Here is an 18,525-nt window from a genome sequence, read left to right as displayed (position 1 = left end):
CATGGGAGAGTGCAGCACTTTTGAAAGTAGGCATCCTCGTGGGAACCTAACACCAACATGATTGTTATTTTGACTCATAACCCGCCCGTTTAGGGTCATGAAACATTGTTTGGATGAAGGGCGGGTTCAATAAAATCAAATAAAACCATAAATGTATAGCCTAATTATATCTATAGGCTACATTTTGGGTTTTATTGTATTATTTTTAGGCTATCTGGCATTAGGGCTGTAAAAAAGGCTCTGCATGGTCAATCTGACATCTGCAGTGGCAGTACGGTATTTACTGTGATGCAGCCTATGCAGAAGTCAGAGCATTAAGAGCCAATTTATGCTCGATCCGAAAATGCGGACGGAGACTGTATGGAGGCACGCAGAGACCAAATTGAGCTCTGCACCGCATTGCTGTGCGCCTCCTAAATTTTGAAACAAAGCAGAGGGCTCTGTATAGCTACGCATTGACATGATCGGTTGACGGTAGGTGGGGGCAGGAGGTCCTATATAAACTTCCTTCACAACAGCTCTGCGCTGCTCTGTGACAAGCAAGAAGTATGAATGTCCTGACTTCTGCAGTGCCTTTGAAGGGGAGTTTGTGTTTATACAGGACCTCCCGCCCCCCACATCATGTGAATGCCGAGCTATACAATGCCCTCCGCATTGTTACAACATTTGGGAGGCGCACAGTGATGCGGTACGGAGCACAATTTGGCCTCTCTTTGGCATCTTGAGAATGCAAATGCGCAATTAGTACCTCTACCCCTATCTTGCTCAGTATCATAAAAGCTGATATTTCAATCACTTAAAATATGCATCCAAGCCAAATTGAAATATCAGATAACATGTCGGGTCACTTTTCACAGCTTTCTATTTCCGTACAACTGGTCAAACTGATGTCATTTGGGGGAGAATTTTCTCCCCAGTGCCTAAATGTCTTTGCTTCATGAAAGAAGCAGAGATGACATTGAGAACTTCACCGATGTCAACTAGGTTGAAGCATTCTATCGATTTCTGAAATTCTGGTGAGCAAGGGTTTATTTAGTTTTCATGGGCAACTTAAAACAATGTAAAACATTAAGCCCTTTCCACTGAAGGTGAACGCTATGATCCCTTATTGATGTCACTTGTTAAATCCACTTCAAACCAGTGCAGATGAAGGGGAGGAGACAGGTTAAAGGCGAGACAAAAGATACGTGCCTTTGAACAGGGTATGGTAGTAGGTACCAGGCGCACCGGTTTGTGTCGAGAACTGCAAAGCTGCTGGGTTCACGCTCAACAGTTTCCTGTGTGTATCAAAATGGTCCACCACCCAAAAGACATCCAGCCAACTTGACACAACTGTGGGAAGCATTGGAGACGTGGGCCAGCTTCCACCACATTGTGGAGTCCACTTCCCAAAGAATTGAGGCTGTTCAACTCAATATTAGGAAAGTGTCTTTAGTGTTTTGTATACTCAGTGTATAATGAGAAGCTGCATGTATCTAATTATAGACAGTTGACTAAGAAATCGATAGAACCTTGTATTTCCCAAGCCATCTTCAAAAAGATGGATTCTGAGAATTGGCTTTAAAAAGTTCCAAAGCCTCATCGGTTTGAACGGCATCAGCAATTTTCTTGTATTCTTTTGAACTTAACATGAATTGGGGTATTGAGTACTAAATTGGTAGAGACCATTGAACAGAACAAGGCTGCCAGCTCTTAACGAAAATGCAGATAGAACCTTATAGTCCCAAGACTTTTTAAATAGTCTACCAAATTGTCAGAAATAAGCAGAAACATCTACACTATGCAACAACAAAAATCCTGCGCCCCCTATCAAAAACATTGTTCCACCGTCTGACTAGCCTWCAACTCAATTTTCTATATTTGCAGGTTAGGGTCAGGGCATCAGATTTTCCCTTTATCAGTCTGCAGTTGCAGATGGGTTATTAGCAATCKCGGGCAGGTGAACAAACAGCTGACCTGCGCACCACTACCACACAAAATGCAACTCTAACCAACACCACATAGGTTTCTTTCTGTCCCTTGACTGGGACTAAGGACAGTAGGCCCTAATAATAAAGAACTATTCCCTTAAGTCAACACCTCGTGGACAACGTGTATTCACCTATTAAGTGTAAAACACCATTAGAACAAACCACTTGTCTAAGTGTCATACCAAAGTCAACAAAATATCTCAATAACAGCATTTATTGTTTTTCCCTAATCAATTCATTGGACAGGTACAGCCCTGCAAAGCATTACAAGAATCTGGAACAAAATAAGAGTGAGGATAACGTCAGCTACAAATTTGGTGTGCAGACAAAAAAAAAATGTTTTGAATAATATCGGGGGCAAGATTTCGATGTAGTGTTTGTAAACAATAGACATACAATATAGGAAGTAACAAATGTTACCTTGGAGACAGAGTTGAACTGCAGACTGCACTGGTTGGCATGATTAGGCATTTACAGAACCCTAAAGCAATAACATACCCTGCTTAACAGGTGTTACTGACATTTATCGGACAAGGTTTAAAAATAGCCACATACAACAGACAGCATCTCTGCTCCATACAGCCAACCTTTTGTCCTTGCTTGWGTGTTTACAGTGATAACGAGGTATATAAAAGGTCAATGTCTTTATTGTTCACCCCTCAGCCTCCTATCCAATAAAAACAGAGCATGGTTGTAGTGGTCGGTCATTGTTCCCTATGATATTGCAACATTGCAGTCATTCAGCCATGTTTCATGATTCTGTAAGACAAAAAAGGGGCAACAGGGAAAAAAACGATAAATAAAAGAAAGAAAAAAGGGTGATAGCATTTCTAGCTCAAAAGGCCAGTCGTGGCTATGGAAGAAAATGCAATTGTTTGATTTACAAAAAGTACATCAAATAAATTAGATTCATTGAAGGACTGCAATAAATCACATAATCAAAGGAAGCATTAGACACAGGCAGAGAAATGTACATTTCATTTAGACAACGTGTACGTCCACAATGGCACCCTATTCTTCCATGGGCCCTGGTCAAAAGTTGTGCACTTTATTAGGGTGCCATTTGGGACGCACACAATTTATTTGTAGACAACATTTTGCAGGACTAGGCACCCCATTCCTCATAAAATACCGTTGTGGTAGTGCCAGCACACCAGAAATGTCTAATGCTTTGGGTTTGTTATAGGTATATGGGTTAGATTTAGTCACATGATCATTTCCTCACATGTTTCCAGGCTCTCTCAGTAACAGGGGAAGAAATATTCAGCCACTAATACACTTAACTTCAAATTGAAATAGTAAAGCAAAGATGCTAAACAGAGTGGTGAATTACTTTACACGTTTATTCCCAATTTAACTTAATACATTTCCATAAAACAATCCCTCCCTCCCCATGACCTACACGTGATAACATCCAGGAGATAATGCTAATAAAAAAACTCCCCAGGCACAAACCACCCCCTCCCCTCACATACCCTCCCAAACGAGCCCATGCCATCCCAACCAAAGCCCCCACCCCCCCTAACAACCCATTGCTCAAGATGCTTTCAAACCCACATCTGCATACGGTGGTAACCCCAACCCGATCAATACAAATCTTTAGAAAGCAAGTCAGTTCATTTCAAATGTCTTCCATGATCTTATGGGGTAGTTTAGTTTATTCAATGAAATAAATGGCTCAAAGTGCTAATCGGATTCTTTTAAGGAAAGTAAAGAATTGAAGAGGAAGAAGAGGGGCGAAAGATGAGGAAGGCAATTCCACAGCTGTCCAACAGCAACCTCTATTGGCCAAAGAAAAGCGTCACTATGTTCTCCTAAAACTAACGAGGAAAACAATTTAACCCCAAACCCAGACCCCTCTCACTTCCTCTACCTCACCTGGCAGTTCCCCAGAATGATTATAGCTGTTATTATACATGAATATATATTGTTATAAATATATATGGCCCTTATTGAAAGAAAACACGAGTTTCACATTGACAAGAAAGTACCATAATCTCTATATAGCTAAGTGGAAAGTGTTCTCAGTGTAAGTGAGCTGGCAGCAGCCTCCATTATTTGTTGCACTCATCAACCAAGGTATAAAACAAGAAATAACCAAACAAAGCATCCTCTTTGTAGTTGCAAATGTACACCTCTAAAATGAGTGCTCACTGCACTACACAATTTCCTCCGTTTACACTTTTTCCTGAGTAATACTTTTATCCTTGTAACAGACAATATCATTATTTCTTATTTTTTGCTATTTCAGTTCTGGGCTATTCCCTGCCCCCATCATTGTTTTTCCCATTATTATGCTAGCTACAATTGTAAAGTTGATTGCTAAAACCCTTAAGCTCATGGGAGAAAAGTTCATTGCTACTCTGTTGTTTGCTTTAAAAAAAAAAGTACTTTTTCATTCTAACGATTAACGAGCAGACCAAAAATKACACCAAAAAGATGAAGAAAACGGACTAAATACATAGATATTTACTTTAAAAATATATCTTAAAAAATTGCATTTGAATAGGCCTTGAAGACCAGTCCTGGAGAGAGGGGTGGGGCACATAAACATAGCGGCAGGGTAATAATAATAATTAAAACTTCACTTAATAAAAATAATAAAATAGGAGCACAAAAAAAAGAAAAATACTGGACAAAACATGAACCTCCAACAGAATGCTGTCCCCTCCCAGGCCCTTATCTGTAGCTTTGGCTTGTTGGGGTTTTGGAACCTGTACTTACTGCCTCATTGACGTCGGCTAACAAACTAGTATACCCTGAGAATTCGGAGACTGGCGTCCTTATCCTGTGGTCCACCTCCCCGCTAGAGTCAGCGCCATACGACAAGGCGCTGCGGCTGGCCGACTTGAACTGGGATCCAAAGGCCTGGGCAAAGTTCTCGATCGTGTAGGAGCCCTTGGAGGGATCCAGAGAAGCCAGGTTCTGCGAGTCCTTCTGGCTGCCCAGGTCAGACGGGCTGATCTGATAGGAGGAGGGGGAAGAGGAGGAGTGTTGCTTCTCCATCTGGTCAGTGAGCTCCTGAGAAGGGGTAAGCTGCTGGTGGGTGGCAGGCTCCAGGCTGTTTAGGTGGAAGCCGTGCTGCGGAGAGGAGCCCGACAGCATCGCAAAGTGGGACTTTGGCACGGAGGAGGGCAGGGTGGGAGAGGCCACAGGCTGGCCGAAGCCACACTCCAGAGGGGACGTAGTGTACATGTGCTTGTCTGAAAAGAGCGGGTTGCGTTGGTGGGAGCTGGTGAAGGGCCCTGTAGCTGGAGGCCCGGGGCCCAGGGGGAAGCCTGTGTTGTGGCTGGTGCGCTCCAGGGCCTGCAGCAGGAAGCGGGAGTACTCGTGCATAATGACCGTCTTGTCTCCAGACGGGCTGGGGGAGTCTGCATCGTGGCTCAGGTCAGAGCCGTCTGCTGAGACAGGGTGCAGCGCCACGTGCTGGTCACTGAGGTCAAAGTGCACGTCGTGGTGCGAGCCGTCTGGTTTCTGGGTGTAGTGGTCCAGCAGGCTCTGCAGCACCTCGTCAGGGATCCCCGACCTGTCGTGCTTGTCCAYGCCCGTGGGGGAGGAGTCTAGCAGACTGAGGGGCGAGTCGCCGTCCATCACGCCTGAGACCACCCCCTGGATAACCGACTGCTGGGACGACAGGTGACCAACGCTGACCTCATAATCGTTGGTGCTGCCCCCTGCCACCCCGGCCCCTGATGCTGCACTGTTGGCCGCGTTAAGGTAGCGCCTCTTCTTGAGGAACTGCATGGCGTCATCGTAGTTACTGCTGGTGGGACCCGATTTGGCCTCAGAGCCCTGCATGAGGCCCATCCCGACCATCCCCACAGCCCCACCCTGCTCCATAGTGCCCTGCTTGGCCTGCCCCAAGCCCCCCTGGTCCAGGGCCTTGCGGTTGGCCTTCTTGAAGGCCATCTTAGGGGCTCGGCCGTGATGCTCGTTGTGCATACTGGGCCCTGGCGGAGTGGACGAGGACACAGTGTGATTCTCCACGCTGTAGTCATGGAGACTGTAGCCTCCCGACGGCGCCCCGTGGATGTGTGCTCCGCCCAGCCCTCCTGCTTCCGCCGGCCCTGCCGCTTTCTTCCTCTTGCGCTCCCCTAACTCACCAGAGTTTTTGGACTTGCCCCTCTTCCGGCCCGAGGCGCCAGTATTTCCCTGAGTGATTCCGTAGCTGCCCTGCCCAATGTCCTCACAGCCCAGGTCCAACATCCCGGGCTCCAGATCCTTCTTTATGGCTTCTCCACAGGTTCGCTTGTGCTTGAGTAATCGGTCTGTCCTGGAAAAAAACTGCAGGGCAGAGAGACCACAAGTAGGGTACAGATTGTAAACAGCAGAATGGGATAGACACGAAGACATTTTCATTCCGATAAATATAACTTGTCAGGTCATGCCATAATGGAAGTGGGCATATTAAGATGTATTGTCCCTGAGGGGACATTTGTCTTGACCATTCAAATGCGCTGCTGCTTCCACAGGTTAAAAGCAGACATTCATCATAACCACCCCCCTCCCAACACACGTCATCCTATTTCAGTAGATTATCCATGTGGAGGTCACTACCTGTTGGCAGGTCTCACATCTGTATGGCTTTTCTCCACTGTGGGTCCTCTTGTGTCTCTCCATGTGGTATTTCTGAATGAAGCGCATGTTACACTGGTCACAGCAAAAAGGCTTCTCTCCTGTCAGGGGAAACATCACAGAAAATCTAAAGAAAAATAACCATCTACAAAACATAGTTGGATGACACAATGAGCAAAACTAACTACTTTGCTGCACAAAGGTAATTGATTGTTTGTCTCTCACATGTCATTAGTGTGCTTGACGTGTGTGTGGGATTTGACATTCCACTCACCGCTGTGGATCTTCTCGTGCCGCTGTAGCAGGTATTTCTGGATGAAACTCATGTTACACTGGCTGCACCTGAACGGCCTCTCACCTAAGGCAACACCACAGCCACAGTTAAATCCTGTGTTTGCCTACTCCATTCAAAACTAATACGGCACTGGTTTCATTTCAAAGTTTCCTACAGTGACTTTGTGAACAACCGAGTTTTCCTAACACACAAGATCTATTCCTAACATTTCTGGAGATCTTTTAGCTTTTATAATCTAGTGAAAAACTAACCGAAACCACACAGAATGCTAGAAATGAACAGACATTTTGATCAGTGGCCTAGGCACCTGTGTGAATGAGGACCTCCCATAACAAACATATTGTCTAACTATTCAATTTAACACAAATACTGTTGTTCCTCAAGAGATCATTTTCATTTAAAATATATATTAAAAAATATTAAAAATGAGCATAGTTGATCAGTCAGTAGAGGCCTGGGTACCTGTGTGGATGAGGACATGTCTGCGCAGGTGGTAGGAGCTCCTGAAGGATGCGCCGCAGTGCTCACAGATGTGGAGCTTCCCGTTGGGCCACAGGCTGCCTCCATCTGAATCCAGCATCATTGATTGCTGTTGGACAAAAGGAGGTCAATTCAAGCACCAAATTCAATTTAACTCATTCAATGTATGATCGTTTCACTGAAGATAGAAACTAAGTTCTGGAAAAAAATACTCAGATGTAATGGATCCTCAACTATTGAAAAATGAAGACCAAATTTCAGTGAATGAATCATATCTAAATCAAGATACCTTAGGCTCTCCACGTTTCCTCCGGGGCTTGCCCTCCTCACCATTTGACCTTCGACCTCTCTTTCCTGAGGACTCCTTTCCTAACCGACTCGGCAGCTGGGAGGATGACAAAAGGGAGGCGCAGAGTGAGAAAGAAGACGGAAAATTTTAAAATAAGCACTTGAGAGAATGGGAAGGGCCTAGTTCAGTCACACATTCACATAGCCTACATATTGCATGTGGACACAAAACTAAAAACACAAACTCATGCAGCATTTAGTGAAAGCTCATTTGAGCCATTGCAGAGGGCTGCCTTGGGGAGGTGCCAGGAGGTAGAGTAGTAAACCACATATTTATGGCTCCCTCTGCGCATCTCTCCAGACAGTTAAGCCGTCATTCAAAATGGAGAGCTGCTCTTCATTTAGGATGCGTACCAAAATGGCCTATATAAGCGAATAGGGTGTCATTTGACACACTTAGTATCCCATAGAAAAGGCCTATGCTTATTAACTAGCGGCTCAAGTCTAAATACAGACTCATTAATATTCAGCATGTTGTTCACTCACTATGAAGCACAATCTTCAAACAAAAGGGTCTGTGGTTTGGGAAAGGGGAGGGACACGGTTTCATTGGGACATTGATCCCCCCCCACCCACACTGCCATTTCAAATGACATTTCCCAACACCATATGGATACTAAGAGCATGGCTGTCTGAAATGGCATCCTATTTCATATATAGTGCACTACTTTTGACCAGAGGCCTATAGGCCCTGGTCAAAAGTACTGCGCTATATAGGGAATAGGGTTAAATTCAAACACAGCCTGAGTGTGGATTGGTACATGTGAGAAAGACGACGGCGCTCTCAAATATCAACCAATCATTGTATTAGATCAGGGGTAAGGCTAGCCAAAACAAACCCGTCTCATTTCCTCAACCAAAAGAGCGCAGGCCCAGTGGGCTCAAAATGGCTGTAAGCTCACAAGCATGCCATTATCCTGAAATGAATAGCACCATTTGGGGTGCTCTGACTGCACTCCAAATGAAACTACTCATAACTTTAGTAGGGAACCGCCTTTTTGAGGGGAGAAAAATGTTTGTCTTCCATTCTCCTCAGTAATATAATAACAGTTAAATAAAAATACACAAATAATGTCAAAGGTAATGTAATATATTCTCTAAAATGTCCTTGGATAAACTTTTAAACCATATTTAGTGAGCAAGAAATTATACGTCTAGCTTTTCAATGAGCATGCAAGTGCTGCCTAATAAACTCTGGAGCCTGGCTATTGTTAGGCAGAGAGAGCGTGTGTGTGTGTAGAAGACAATGTGTGAATGCAAGCTCAAACAAGACGACCGTGTCCTTGCCAAGACGTTTCCATTCACACAGAGGCCCAATCCAAATCATTTTGGGAGGGACATATTTCGCATTTGATGTCTTAGCTTTAGGTCACCATTACTAAATCCTCCCTCTGCTCCCCCCCCCCCCCCMCATTCCCCTTATCCATCAGTCTTTGGTGAGATTGGCTATTTTACAAGCCCGCTCCCCGAAATGCAGGTCGACATCTGATCAACCAAGCCTCCGAAGTAAATTTTATTTTACTAATTGTAATGCTGCGGTGAATTTCAATAGAGAACATTTTCCTTTGTTCACCCACGTTCCTCCTTATATCATACTTATTTTTTAACATAACAAAAGAGGGAGATTTGGTGTAGGTTAAGGCATTTACCTATCAATTTTGATATTTGTTGATATTTTAGTTGATTACCTTCTCTAGGGTAGGGGGCAGCATTCGGAATTTTGGATGAAAAGCATGCCCAAATTAAACTGCCAGCTACTCATCCCCAGAAGATAAGATATGCATATYTTTAGTAGATTTGGATAGAAAACTCTGAAGTTTCTAAAACTGTTTGAATCATGTCTGTGAGTATAACATAACTTATTTAGCAGGCGAAACCCCGAGGACAAACCATTCAGATTTTTTTTATTTTTAGGTAACTCTTTTCAATGAGATTTCATTGGGAAACCAGATTTCTAAGGGACCTGCTTGCAGTTCCTACCGCTTCCACTGGATGTCAACAGTCTTGAGAATTTGGTTGAGGTTATTCCTTTGTGTAATGAAGAAGTATGGCCATCTTGAACGAGAGTCACTCGACGTGTCCTGTTTGTTARAAGCGCGAGACCAGAAAGCTAACTACAGTTGGTTTTAAACCTGTATTGAACACAGATCACCCCGTCTTCAATTTTATAGATTATTAACGTTAAAAAATACCTAAAGTTGTATTACAAAAGTAGTTTGAAATTTTTTGGCAAAGTTTACAGGAAACCTTTGAGATATTTTGTTGTCACGTTTGAGCAAGTTGGAACCKGTGTTTTTCTGGATCAAACGCAACAAATAAATGGACATTTTGGATATATATCAACGGAATTAATTGAACAAAAAGGACCATTTGTGATGTTTATGGGACATATTGGAGTGCCAACAACAGAAGCTCGTCAAAGGTAAGGCATGAATTATATTTTTATTTCTGCGTTCTGTGTCGCGCCTGCAGGGTTGAAATATGCTTATCTCTCTTTGTTTACAATGGTGCTATCATCAGATAATAGCATCGTTTGCTTTCGCCGAAAAGCCTATTTGAATTCTGACATGTTGGCTGGATTCACAACCAGTGTAGCTTTGATTTGGTATCTTTCATGTGTGATTTAATGAAAGTTAAATTTTTATAGTAATTTTTATAGTAATTAATTTGAATTTGGTGCTCTGCATTTTCTCAGACTTTTTGCCAAGTGAGACAGTAGCATCCCGCCTAAACTCAGATTTTTCGATATAAATATGAACTGTACCGAACAAAACATACATATATTGTGTAACATGAAGTCCTATGAGTGTCATCTGATGAAGATCAAAGGTTAGTGATGAATTTTATCTCCATTTCTGCTTTTTGTTACTCCTCTCTTTGGCTGGAAAAATGGCTGTCTTTTTCTGTGACTTGGCTCATACCTAACATAATCGTTTGGTGTGCTTTCGCCGTAAAACCTTTTTGAAATTGGACACGTTGGCTGGATTTACAACAAGTGTAGCTTTAAAATGGTGTAAAATTCTTGTAGGTTTGAGGAATTTAAATTATGGGATTTCTGTTGTTTTGAATTTGGCGCCCTGTAGTTTCACTGGCTGTTGACGAGGTGGGACGCTACCGTCCCACATACCCTAGAGAAGTTAACATTAGTATTTTCCAAAAATCTATATAAAAATGTCAAGCTAGATGAAAATGTATACTTTTAGTTTCTCATACTAGTCATCAACATTTTTATTAATTTGAACCGCTCATTTCAAAGCTCACTAGATTGAATTACACAATTTAAAAGCCCATTTCGTAGAGAATGTTACAAACKGGACTATATAGTAACTTACATTGAAGAGATGGTGATTGGGTCTAAATAAGCATTTGACAGCCTAATTTCACTGGACTTTTCTTTAACTGCAATTGACCAAAAGTCAGACTCTTCCCACACACCAACTCTTTTTCCTCAGCTTCAGAAGCATCTGCTTTCACCAAAAGCTGTATGGTTATGATTAGATAGTCACCAGACTTGCCCAGAGGAAATTGTCRATATCTTGTCCATCTTTTAATCTAGGTAAGATCTTGTTGGGAAAAATTGGCCAAAAATGCTTTTTACGTACATCTATGTCTTTAGTATTTTACAGATAGGAAGATGAAAAAAAAGTATTTACCCACAATCTGCTCTGGACAAGTCCGGTCCTGGAGTGTCTTAAAATGAAACCAAAATATTGAGGCCGACTTCATCCAGTGTCCAGAAAAATGGATTTGCTTGATATGCAAGCATGTGCATATTTAATGATATATTGCCCAATTTGCATATTTAAATAAAATGTGTATGAAAATGTGTAATACCAAAAAGTTGAATGTAGACACAAATGACTGGTAAAAGTTGATTGTGATACAATTAAGATTTTCAAAAATCCCTATTATGGTGTGGTGCCTTGCCTTGAATTCTCTGGTCTAAAGAACAACATTAGTCTGGATTCCCAGACACAGATTAAGTTCTGGACTAAAAAGCTCTTTCAATGGAGAATCTCTATTGAGAATGCTTTTTAGTCAACGACTAGGCTTAATGTGTGTATGGGAAACCAGCTCAGAAGTATCAATGCGTCAGAAGGCCTTACGTTGCCTTGGCTAAGGTCATACACCAGCAAGTTCTGGTGGTTGCCCATGGACACCTCCGGGAGCTCTGTGCTCTTCCCCGGGCCTCCAGGGTACAGCGGCAGACGGTAGTCATGTTCTGTCATCTTCTCCTGCTTGATGTCCATGGCATGGACATAGTCCCCCACCCCTCCATACCCCCCCAGGGCACCCATGCTGCAGTCTGGAGAGTCCCGCTCCTTCTTCAGGATCATCTCGTGGGGGCCTGGCAGGTCCTGCATAACAGACTGGGCAGCCAGCCGGGTGAAGCTGGTCACAGGGGGCAGGTGACTGAACATGATCATGCCAGGGGAGAAGTTGGAGTCCATGCTCCCATTGGAGCGCAGGAAGTCATTACCTAGTTTGTCTTGAATGATGCTCATGATGAACTTGGTGGTGATGGGCAGATTCAACTACAGGGAGCCAACCGGAACCATCCTGGGGAAGAAAGAGCAGGAGCTGAAGTACAATGCAATCCAACTGTATTGTCCTATGTTACCGCGAACGGAAATGTGTCTTCTGCTCTAAAAATGTGTATCTCCCCAGATAACTGTGTTTATGCAACGTATGCTGAGAGGAGAACAGGGTGAAGCCAAAGCGCAACACTCCTGGATGAGTGGAATGGAAACATTGACTGGGTAGATTTTCCATCAGTGATCTATGATGGTTTATTTTTGTTTACATGTGCTGCTGACACCAACTTACATGAAATAAATTAACTGTCTAGACTAGAGGTCGACCGATTAAATCGGAATGGCCTATTAATTAGGGCCGAATTAAAGTTTTCATAATCGGTAATCAGGCATTTTTGGACACCGATTATGGCCGATTACATTGCACTCCACGAGGAGACTGCGTGGCAAGCTGACTACCTGTTACGCGAGTGCAGCAAGGATCCAAGGTAAGTTGCTAGCTAGCATTAAACTTATCTTGTAAAAAACAATCAATCTTTACAATCACTAGTTAACTACACATGGTTGATGATATTACAAGTTTATCTAGCTTCTCCTGCGTTGCATATAATTGATGCGGTGCCTGTTAATTTATCATTGAATCACAACCTACGTCGCCAAACGGGTGACAATTTAACAAGCGCATTCGCAAAAGTAGCACTGTCGTTGCACCAATGTGTACCTAACGATAAACATCCATGCTTTTCATAAAATCAATACACAAGTATATATTTTTAAACCTGCATATTTAGTTAATATTACCTGCTAACATTAATTTATTTTAACTAGGGAAATTGTGTCACATCTCTTGCAAGCAGATTCAGGGTATATGCAGCAGTTTGGGCTGCCTGGCTCATTGCAAACGRTGTGAAGACCATTTCTTCCTAAAAAGACTATTTAATTTGCCAGAATTGTACATAATCATGACATAACATTGAAGGTTGTACAATGTAACAGCAATATTTAGACTTAGGAATGCCACCCGTTAGATAAAATACGGAATGGTTCCGTATTTCACTGAAAGAATAAACGTTTTGTTTTTGAAATGATAGTTTCCGGATTTGACCATATTAATGACCCAAGGCTCGTATTTCTGTGTGTTATTATATTATAATTAAGTCTATGATTTGATATTTGATAGAGCAGTCTGACTGAGCGGTGGTAGGCAGCAGCAGGCTCATAAGAATTCATTCAAACAGCACTTTCCAGCATTTGCCAGCAGCTCTTCGCTTTGCTTCAAGCATTGCGCTGTTTATGACTTCAAGCCTATCAACTCCCGAGATTAGGCTGGCAATACTATCATGCCTATAAGAACATCCAATAGTCAAAGGTATATGAAATACAAATGGTAGAGAAATAGTCCTATAAATTCCTATAATAACCACAGCCTAAAAACGTCTTACCTAGGAATATTGAAGACTCATGTTAAAAGGAACCACCAGCTTTCATATGTTCTCATGTTCTGAGCAAGGACCTTCAACAGCAGCTTTTTTTTTTTTTTTTTACATGGCAAATATTGCACTTTTACCTTCTCCAACACTTTGTTTTTGCATTATTTAAACCAAATTGAACATGTTTCATGATTTATTTGAGACTAAATTGATTTTATTGATGCATTATATTAAGTTAAAATAAAAGTGTTCATTAAGAGTTGTTGTAATTTTCATTAATACACACACATATAAATAAATAGGCCGATTAATCGGTATCGGCTTATTTTGGTCCTCCAATAAATCGGTATCGGCGTTGAAAAATCATAATCGGTCGACCTCTAGTCCAGACACAGTGACTGGAAGAGCAGCATTGTTCTTGATCCCTGAGGAATCAGTTTCATGCCCGGCTCTGATCTCCCCATCAAGTGCTTAGCCGGATTAATAATGAGGGTGTGTGGGTCAACAACAAAACAGCCACGGTCTGGATTCTGACTTTTGTGAATTATGGTATCCTAAAAACATGGYCAAGTAGAAGGCTACTTTTAGAAAGCCGCCAGTCAATCTCAGATGCAGCTAAATTAACCCGGGTAAAAGGTATAGCCTATAATATGTTCAACCCTGACATCCTATGAGAGTGGAATGAACCTGAAGCTGCGGGTTAATCTGTCATCCTATTTGAGGACTAGGCTAATTAACTAAAAAGAGGTGAGAGCCCAGTTAGGTTCTACAGGTTCTACAGGTAGTGGGAAGGTCATTTTCTGCATTTTATTCTGTGACTACAGGTCGTCATCATCATAGGACACCCATCAAACATGGGCTTTAAAGTTAACGAACCAAGCAAGAGTAGCCAGTACTAGCCACCGAAATACTCTAACATGAAGCAAAAATAAAACTGATACCATGGGTATAATGCAAAACGTTAGCTCTGTAATATACCCGTGTATAGCTACAGGAAGATTAGGCTTATCTCAAAAGATACAACTCTCTGTTCAAAATTAACACTTTTCTAAGCTAGCTAGCTACCTTCATACCATGAAATTTGAGATGACTGAGGTTAGTCATGTCTCTGCTGCTGTGCTATTTTACAATGCCACGAGGAATGAGAGGATTCCAAAAGCCAAATCAAAATGGAGTTTTTGGAATGAGAGGAACAGCATCCAAAACCAGTGCATCACCTTGAGGAAAACATCAGATGCATTGATATAGCCTAACTCCGGGTGAAATAGCTATAAACAAATATTTCAAGCAGCAATTTCATAATTGTAACATTGTCCAGACTACCATTACCTAGCCAATGTATTGTATTCAGTTGAATGGCTTTTCAATGGTGTGTTTTCATTCACAAAACACAGTTCATTTAAATAGTTTCAGATTTATCACGAATAACTTAATCGTGTCTCTGAACTTCATTGTCTCCACCAGCATAGCTAGCTAGCCTAGCTCTTTTGCAATTGCATTGGATGCAACTTGCTAGCACGCTGATACCAAATAAAGCTAACAGTTAGCTAACAGATGCATATGTAACATGCTACAGCAAAATGGTATGTAATGTAGTAAGCGTTAGTTGAAAATTTTAATTTATTGAGTGTTCAAAAATAATGAAGTACGCGACAAATCGGTTCTCAGCGCCCAGCTGTGATTTATTCATCTAGTGTCATTCACTGGAGTTAGAAATACCGATAGCTAACTACTGCTAACGTCTGGCTAGCCACCAAACAATTAGCCATTTGGCTAACCAGCCTGCCAGGCCCTTTGTGATGCAGGATCATGCAATTATTAGCCAATATGGCCATCTGTATAACAGTTATACTCGGTAAAATAAATTAGACCATACACTGAATTTAACATTACACCAAACATGTGAGGATCTGACGTTCTCGCCTGACGTAGTCCTACATCGATTGTAAGTTATGGAATTCATTCTAAAATCATTTTGATTGACAAACTTGCGAGAAGGTGTATGCACGCGCAAGCGATTTCACACAACACGACGTGTTGTTATTCGTCAACATATTTCGAGCGCTTCATTTTAATTTTTTGGTTATGAAATACATAATACCTGGCTAAATATTTTAAGCAGTTGATACGGTTGATATAAACAAGTTCAACCTCTAATAGGCATTGGGTGAGGACTGAAAGAAACCATAACTGAGYATAATGTGCGACGTACCCATAACAAATGGCCCATGCAACTCAAGCGAACAATTGATGCTCGGCTCCAGCAACGGTATGCTATCTAGCGTTGCGCTTTGTTGTCTGTCCCACACTCTTGCCGGAGTTTCACATATTTAAACTCGCCCAAAATATATATTTCCTTTTATCTTACCAGTGCATGACCACCAATAGCTCTTTCGGCTGGTATATTTCACCTTTGGTCGTCCGTTTAAATCTTTAGAGCCCAAACATTGTTCTCCCGCAGAGGCTGTATTCCTTCATTTTGTCTCAGCGCGGGGAATTATGGGTATAGCGGACGGGTCCTGCGAAGAGTCACAGACGGACGCTTTGATCTGGGACAGGGGAGCACTGGGCCGGGAACAAACACGCAGTGCGGGGACATATGCATTATCATTTTGAACAACACTGTTGCCTACGTACGCCAAATTCGACAGAAATATAAGTGTAATTTGGATTTCATTCATTTTATGTGTGTTAGCATAATTGATAGGCCTAATGCCTTTTAACTACCTAAACCAGATTAATGATCAGATTAAAATTTGAATAAAACATTCTACATTTAGGGTAGACTATACATCCACAATATCTAATGAGTTATTTACTGAAACCTAGGTAAACAAATAAAATAAACAATTGACAGTGTGAATAATGGTTTCTTAAAACTATGTTCCAGCCTTGAGGATATTTCGCCTCCCTCATTGCGTACACGTTTCAAAACTGTGACTGTCCCCCTGGGTCCCAATTACTGAAGAAATAGGACACATCACCATCTCTTAAAAGTGTACATTGATAGAGCTCTGCTATTCAATGATACTATGCTGCATGGATATTGTGGCATATTTAGCACAAAATAAATACATTCCTGAAATAGCTTTGACTAATTAGTCACAGTGGTCTGGTCTCCTGTGAACAGAGTGACCCTTAATAAGAACAAGTAGTGGCCCTGAAAATAAGAAAATAAAATAAAAGAGAGAAGGGACAAGAATAGGCTACTAACAACAAATTTCAAACTAGCCAAGGGAGGAACAATCATTAGAGACATTCTCTGAAGTGATGTGGCATCTCTGAATGTGTTTATGAATAAGAGCCCCATAGATCTACTGGCTGTGTGAATTAATGTGTATATATCTAACCACCACTCATCAGACTCTATCCCCCTTTTCCTCTGGTCTCAGCTGCACTCCTAATTGCCTGTGTTAACAACCCAATTAATTCAGTGGAGAGCATCATTGAAATAGAGACGTATGAGTTAATGCAGAGGGTCAATGGGTTGCCTTTTGATGTGTGCCACACTGCCCTCCCCCCGTCTTAATATATTCCTGATAACAACCCATATTGCTGACAGCAGCTGTATATTTCAAATCACTTGTCATCTCAAAGCATTTAAATATGCATTAAGACTTCTCTAATAATCAAATTCAGCGGTGTGGCACAATGCTAGGCTGGAGTGCATATGGCTGTTGTGCAGCGATCTATGGGATGATCAGAGATTAGATGGTGAGAATGTACATTTATGGGCATACATGAAACATTCCCCTCCATTAAACAGAACGTTCATCAGGGCCACTGCTTGAAGATATACAGGAGACTGAGGTGATCAATGTGGGTGTTTGTTTGATTTTTATCATCCGTATGCAGAGCAAGACATCTCTTTAACAGTACTACCATACGCTTCTACCACATACTGTGAGACACACTCTGGGACCAACACCCTCACACACACTCTTAGAAAAAAGGGGTCCAAAAGGGTCCTTCGGATGTCCCAATATGGGAAACCTTTTTGGCTCCAGGTAGAACCCTCTGTGGAATTGGTTCTATGGAACCCAAAAGGGTTATCAGTGGTGTAAAGTACTTAAGTAAAAATACTTTAAACTACTACTTATGTAGTTTGAGGTAAATGTACTTGACTTGTTTTATATATTTATATTTTATATTGTACTTTTTACTCCATACATTTTCCTTGACACCCAAAAGTACTTGTTACAATATGAATGCTTAGCAGGACAGGAATATGGTCCAATTCACGCACTCAACAGAACATCCCTGGTCATTCCTACTGCCTCTGATCTGGCGGACTCACTTAACACACATATTTTGTTTGTAAATTATGTCTGAATGTTGGAGTGTGCCTCTGGCTATCCTTAAATTTAAAAAACAAGAAAATGTTGCCATCTGTTTTGCTTAGTTTTTTTCCAACTGCTAACAAGCATCAGTCGATACTGAAGCCACTTTTTCAAAACTCTTCACAGTCTGCATTACCAACATGCATCTTGGCCAAACAGTTAATCTCACCTCCAAAACTCACTCACACCACCATAACACTTCATACATGTCTCAAAATAAGCTGGTTCGACCATAACGCTGGCAACAATTCTCACTTAGAAAGCATACATTGTCACTCATAACACACTGACCTAAAAAGCACTAACAGGGAGCATTACATAACTTAACTTTTCTCTTTATAGTTTGAATGATTTTTCACATAAATCAGTATTTCATTAAATAATAATGTAATGAACACGAGAGAGACAGAGAGCTGGTTTCAAGCGCAGGGCGCAGCAGGTGTTTAMTGTAAAGGACCACAGGAGGAGACAGGTAGCTGGGTCCAGGGGCAGGCAGCAGGTCATACACAGAGGTCCAAAAGGCAACAGTATAGGCAGGGAAAAGGCTAGTAA

At 41.8% G+C, this 18,525-nt stretch overlaps 1 protein-coding gene across 1 annotated transcript; it reads right to left on the bottom strand.

Moving 5' to 3' along the window:
• Positions 1-2,168: 2,168 nt before the first annotated feature.
• LOC111981886 (zinc finger protein 281) lies at positions 2,169-16,200 on the bottom strand. Its single transcript, XM_024013377.2, has 7 exons — positions 16,002-16,200; positions 11,775-12,228; positions 7,610-7,705; positions 7,303-7,429; positions 6,820-6,903; positions 6,528-6,646; positions 2,169-6,254 (listed from the first exon to the last, which is right to left on the bottom strand). The coding sequence occupies exons 2-7, from the start codon at positions 12,171-12,173 to the stop codon at positions 4,650-4,652; spliced, it is 2,430 nt and encodes an 809-aa protein (XP_023869145.1). The 5' UTR covers positions 12,174-12,228; positions 16,002-16,200; the 3' UTR covers positions 2,169-4,649.
• Between the last annotated feature and the right edge of the window lie 2,325 nt (positions 16,201-18,525).

The sequence above is a fragment of the Salvelinus sp. IW2-2015 genome, linkage group LG20 (assembly GCF_002910315.2).
Source record: "Salvelinus sp. IW2-2015 linkage group LG20, ASM291031v2, whole genome shotgun sequence".
NCBI lineage: Eukaryota > Metazoa > Chordata > Actinopteri > Salmoniformes > Salmonidae > Salvelinus > Salvelinus sp. IW2-2015.
Note: the sequence above shows the minus strand (reverse complement) of the source record. Positions and strands in the feature narration are given on the sequence as shown.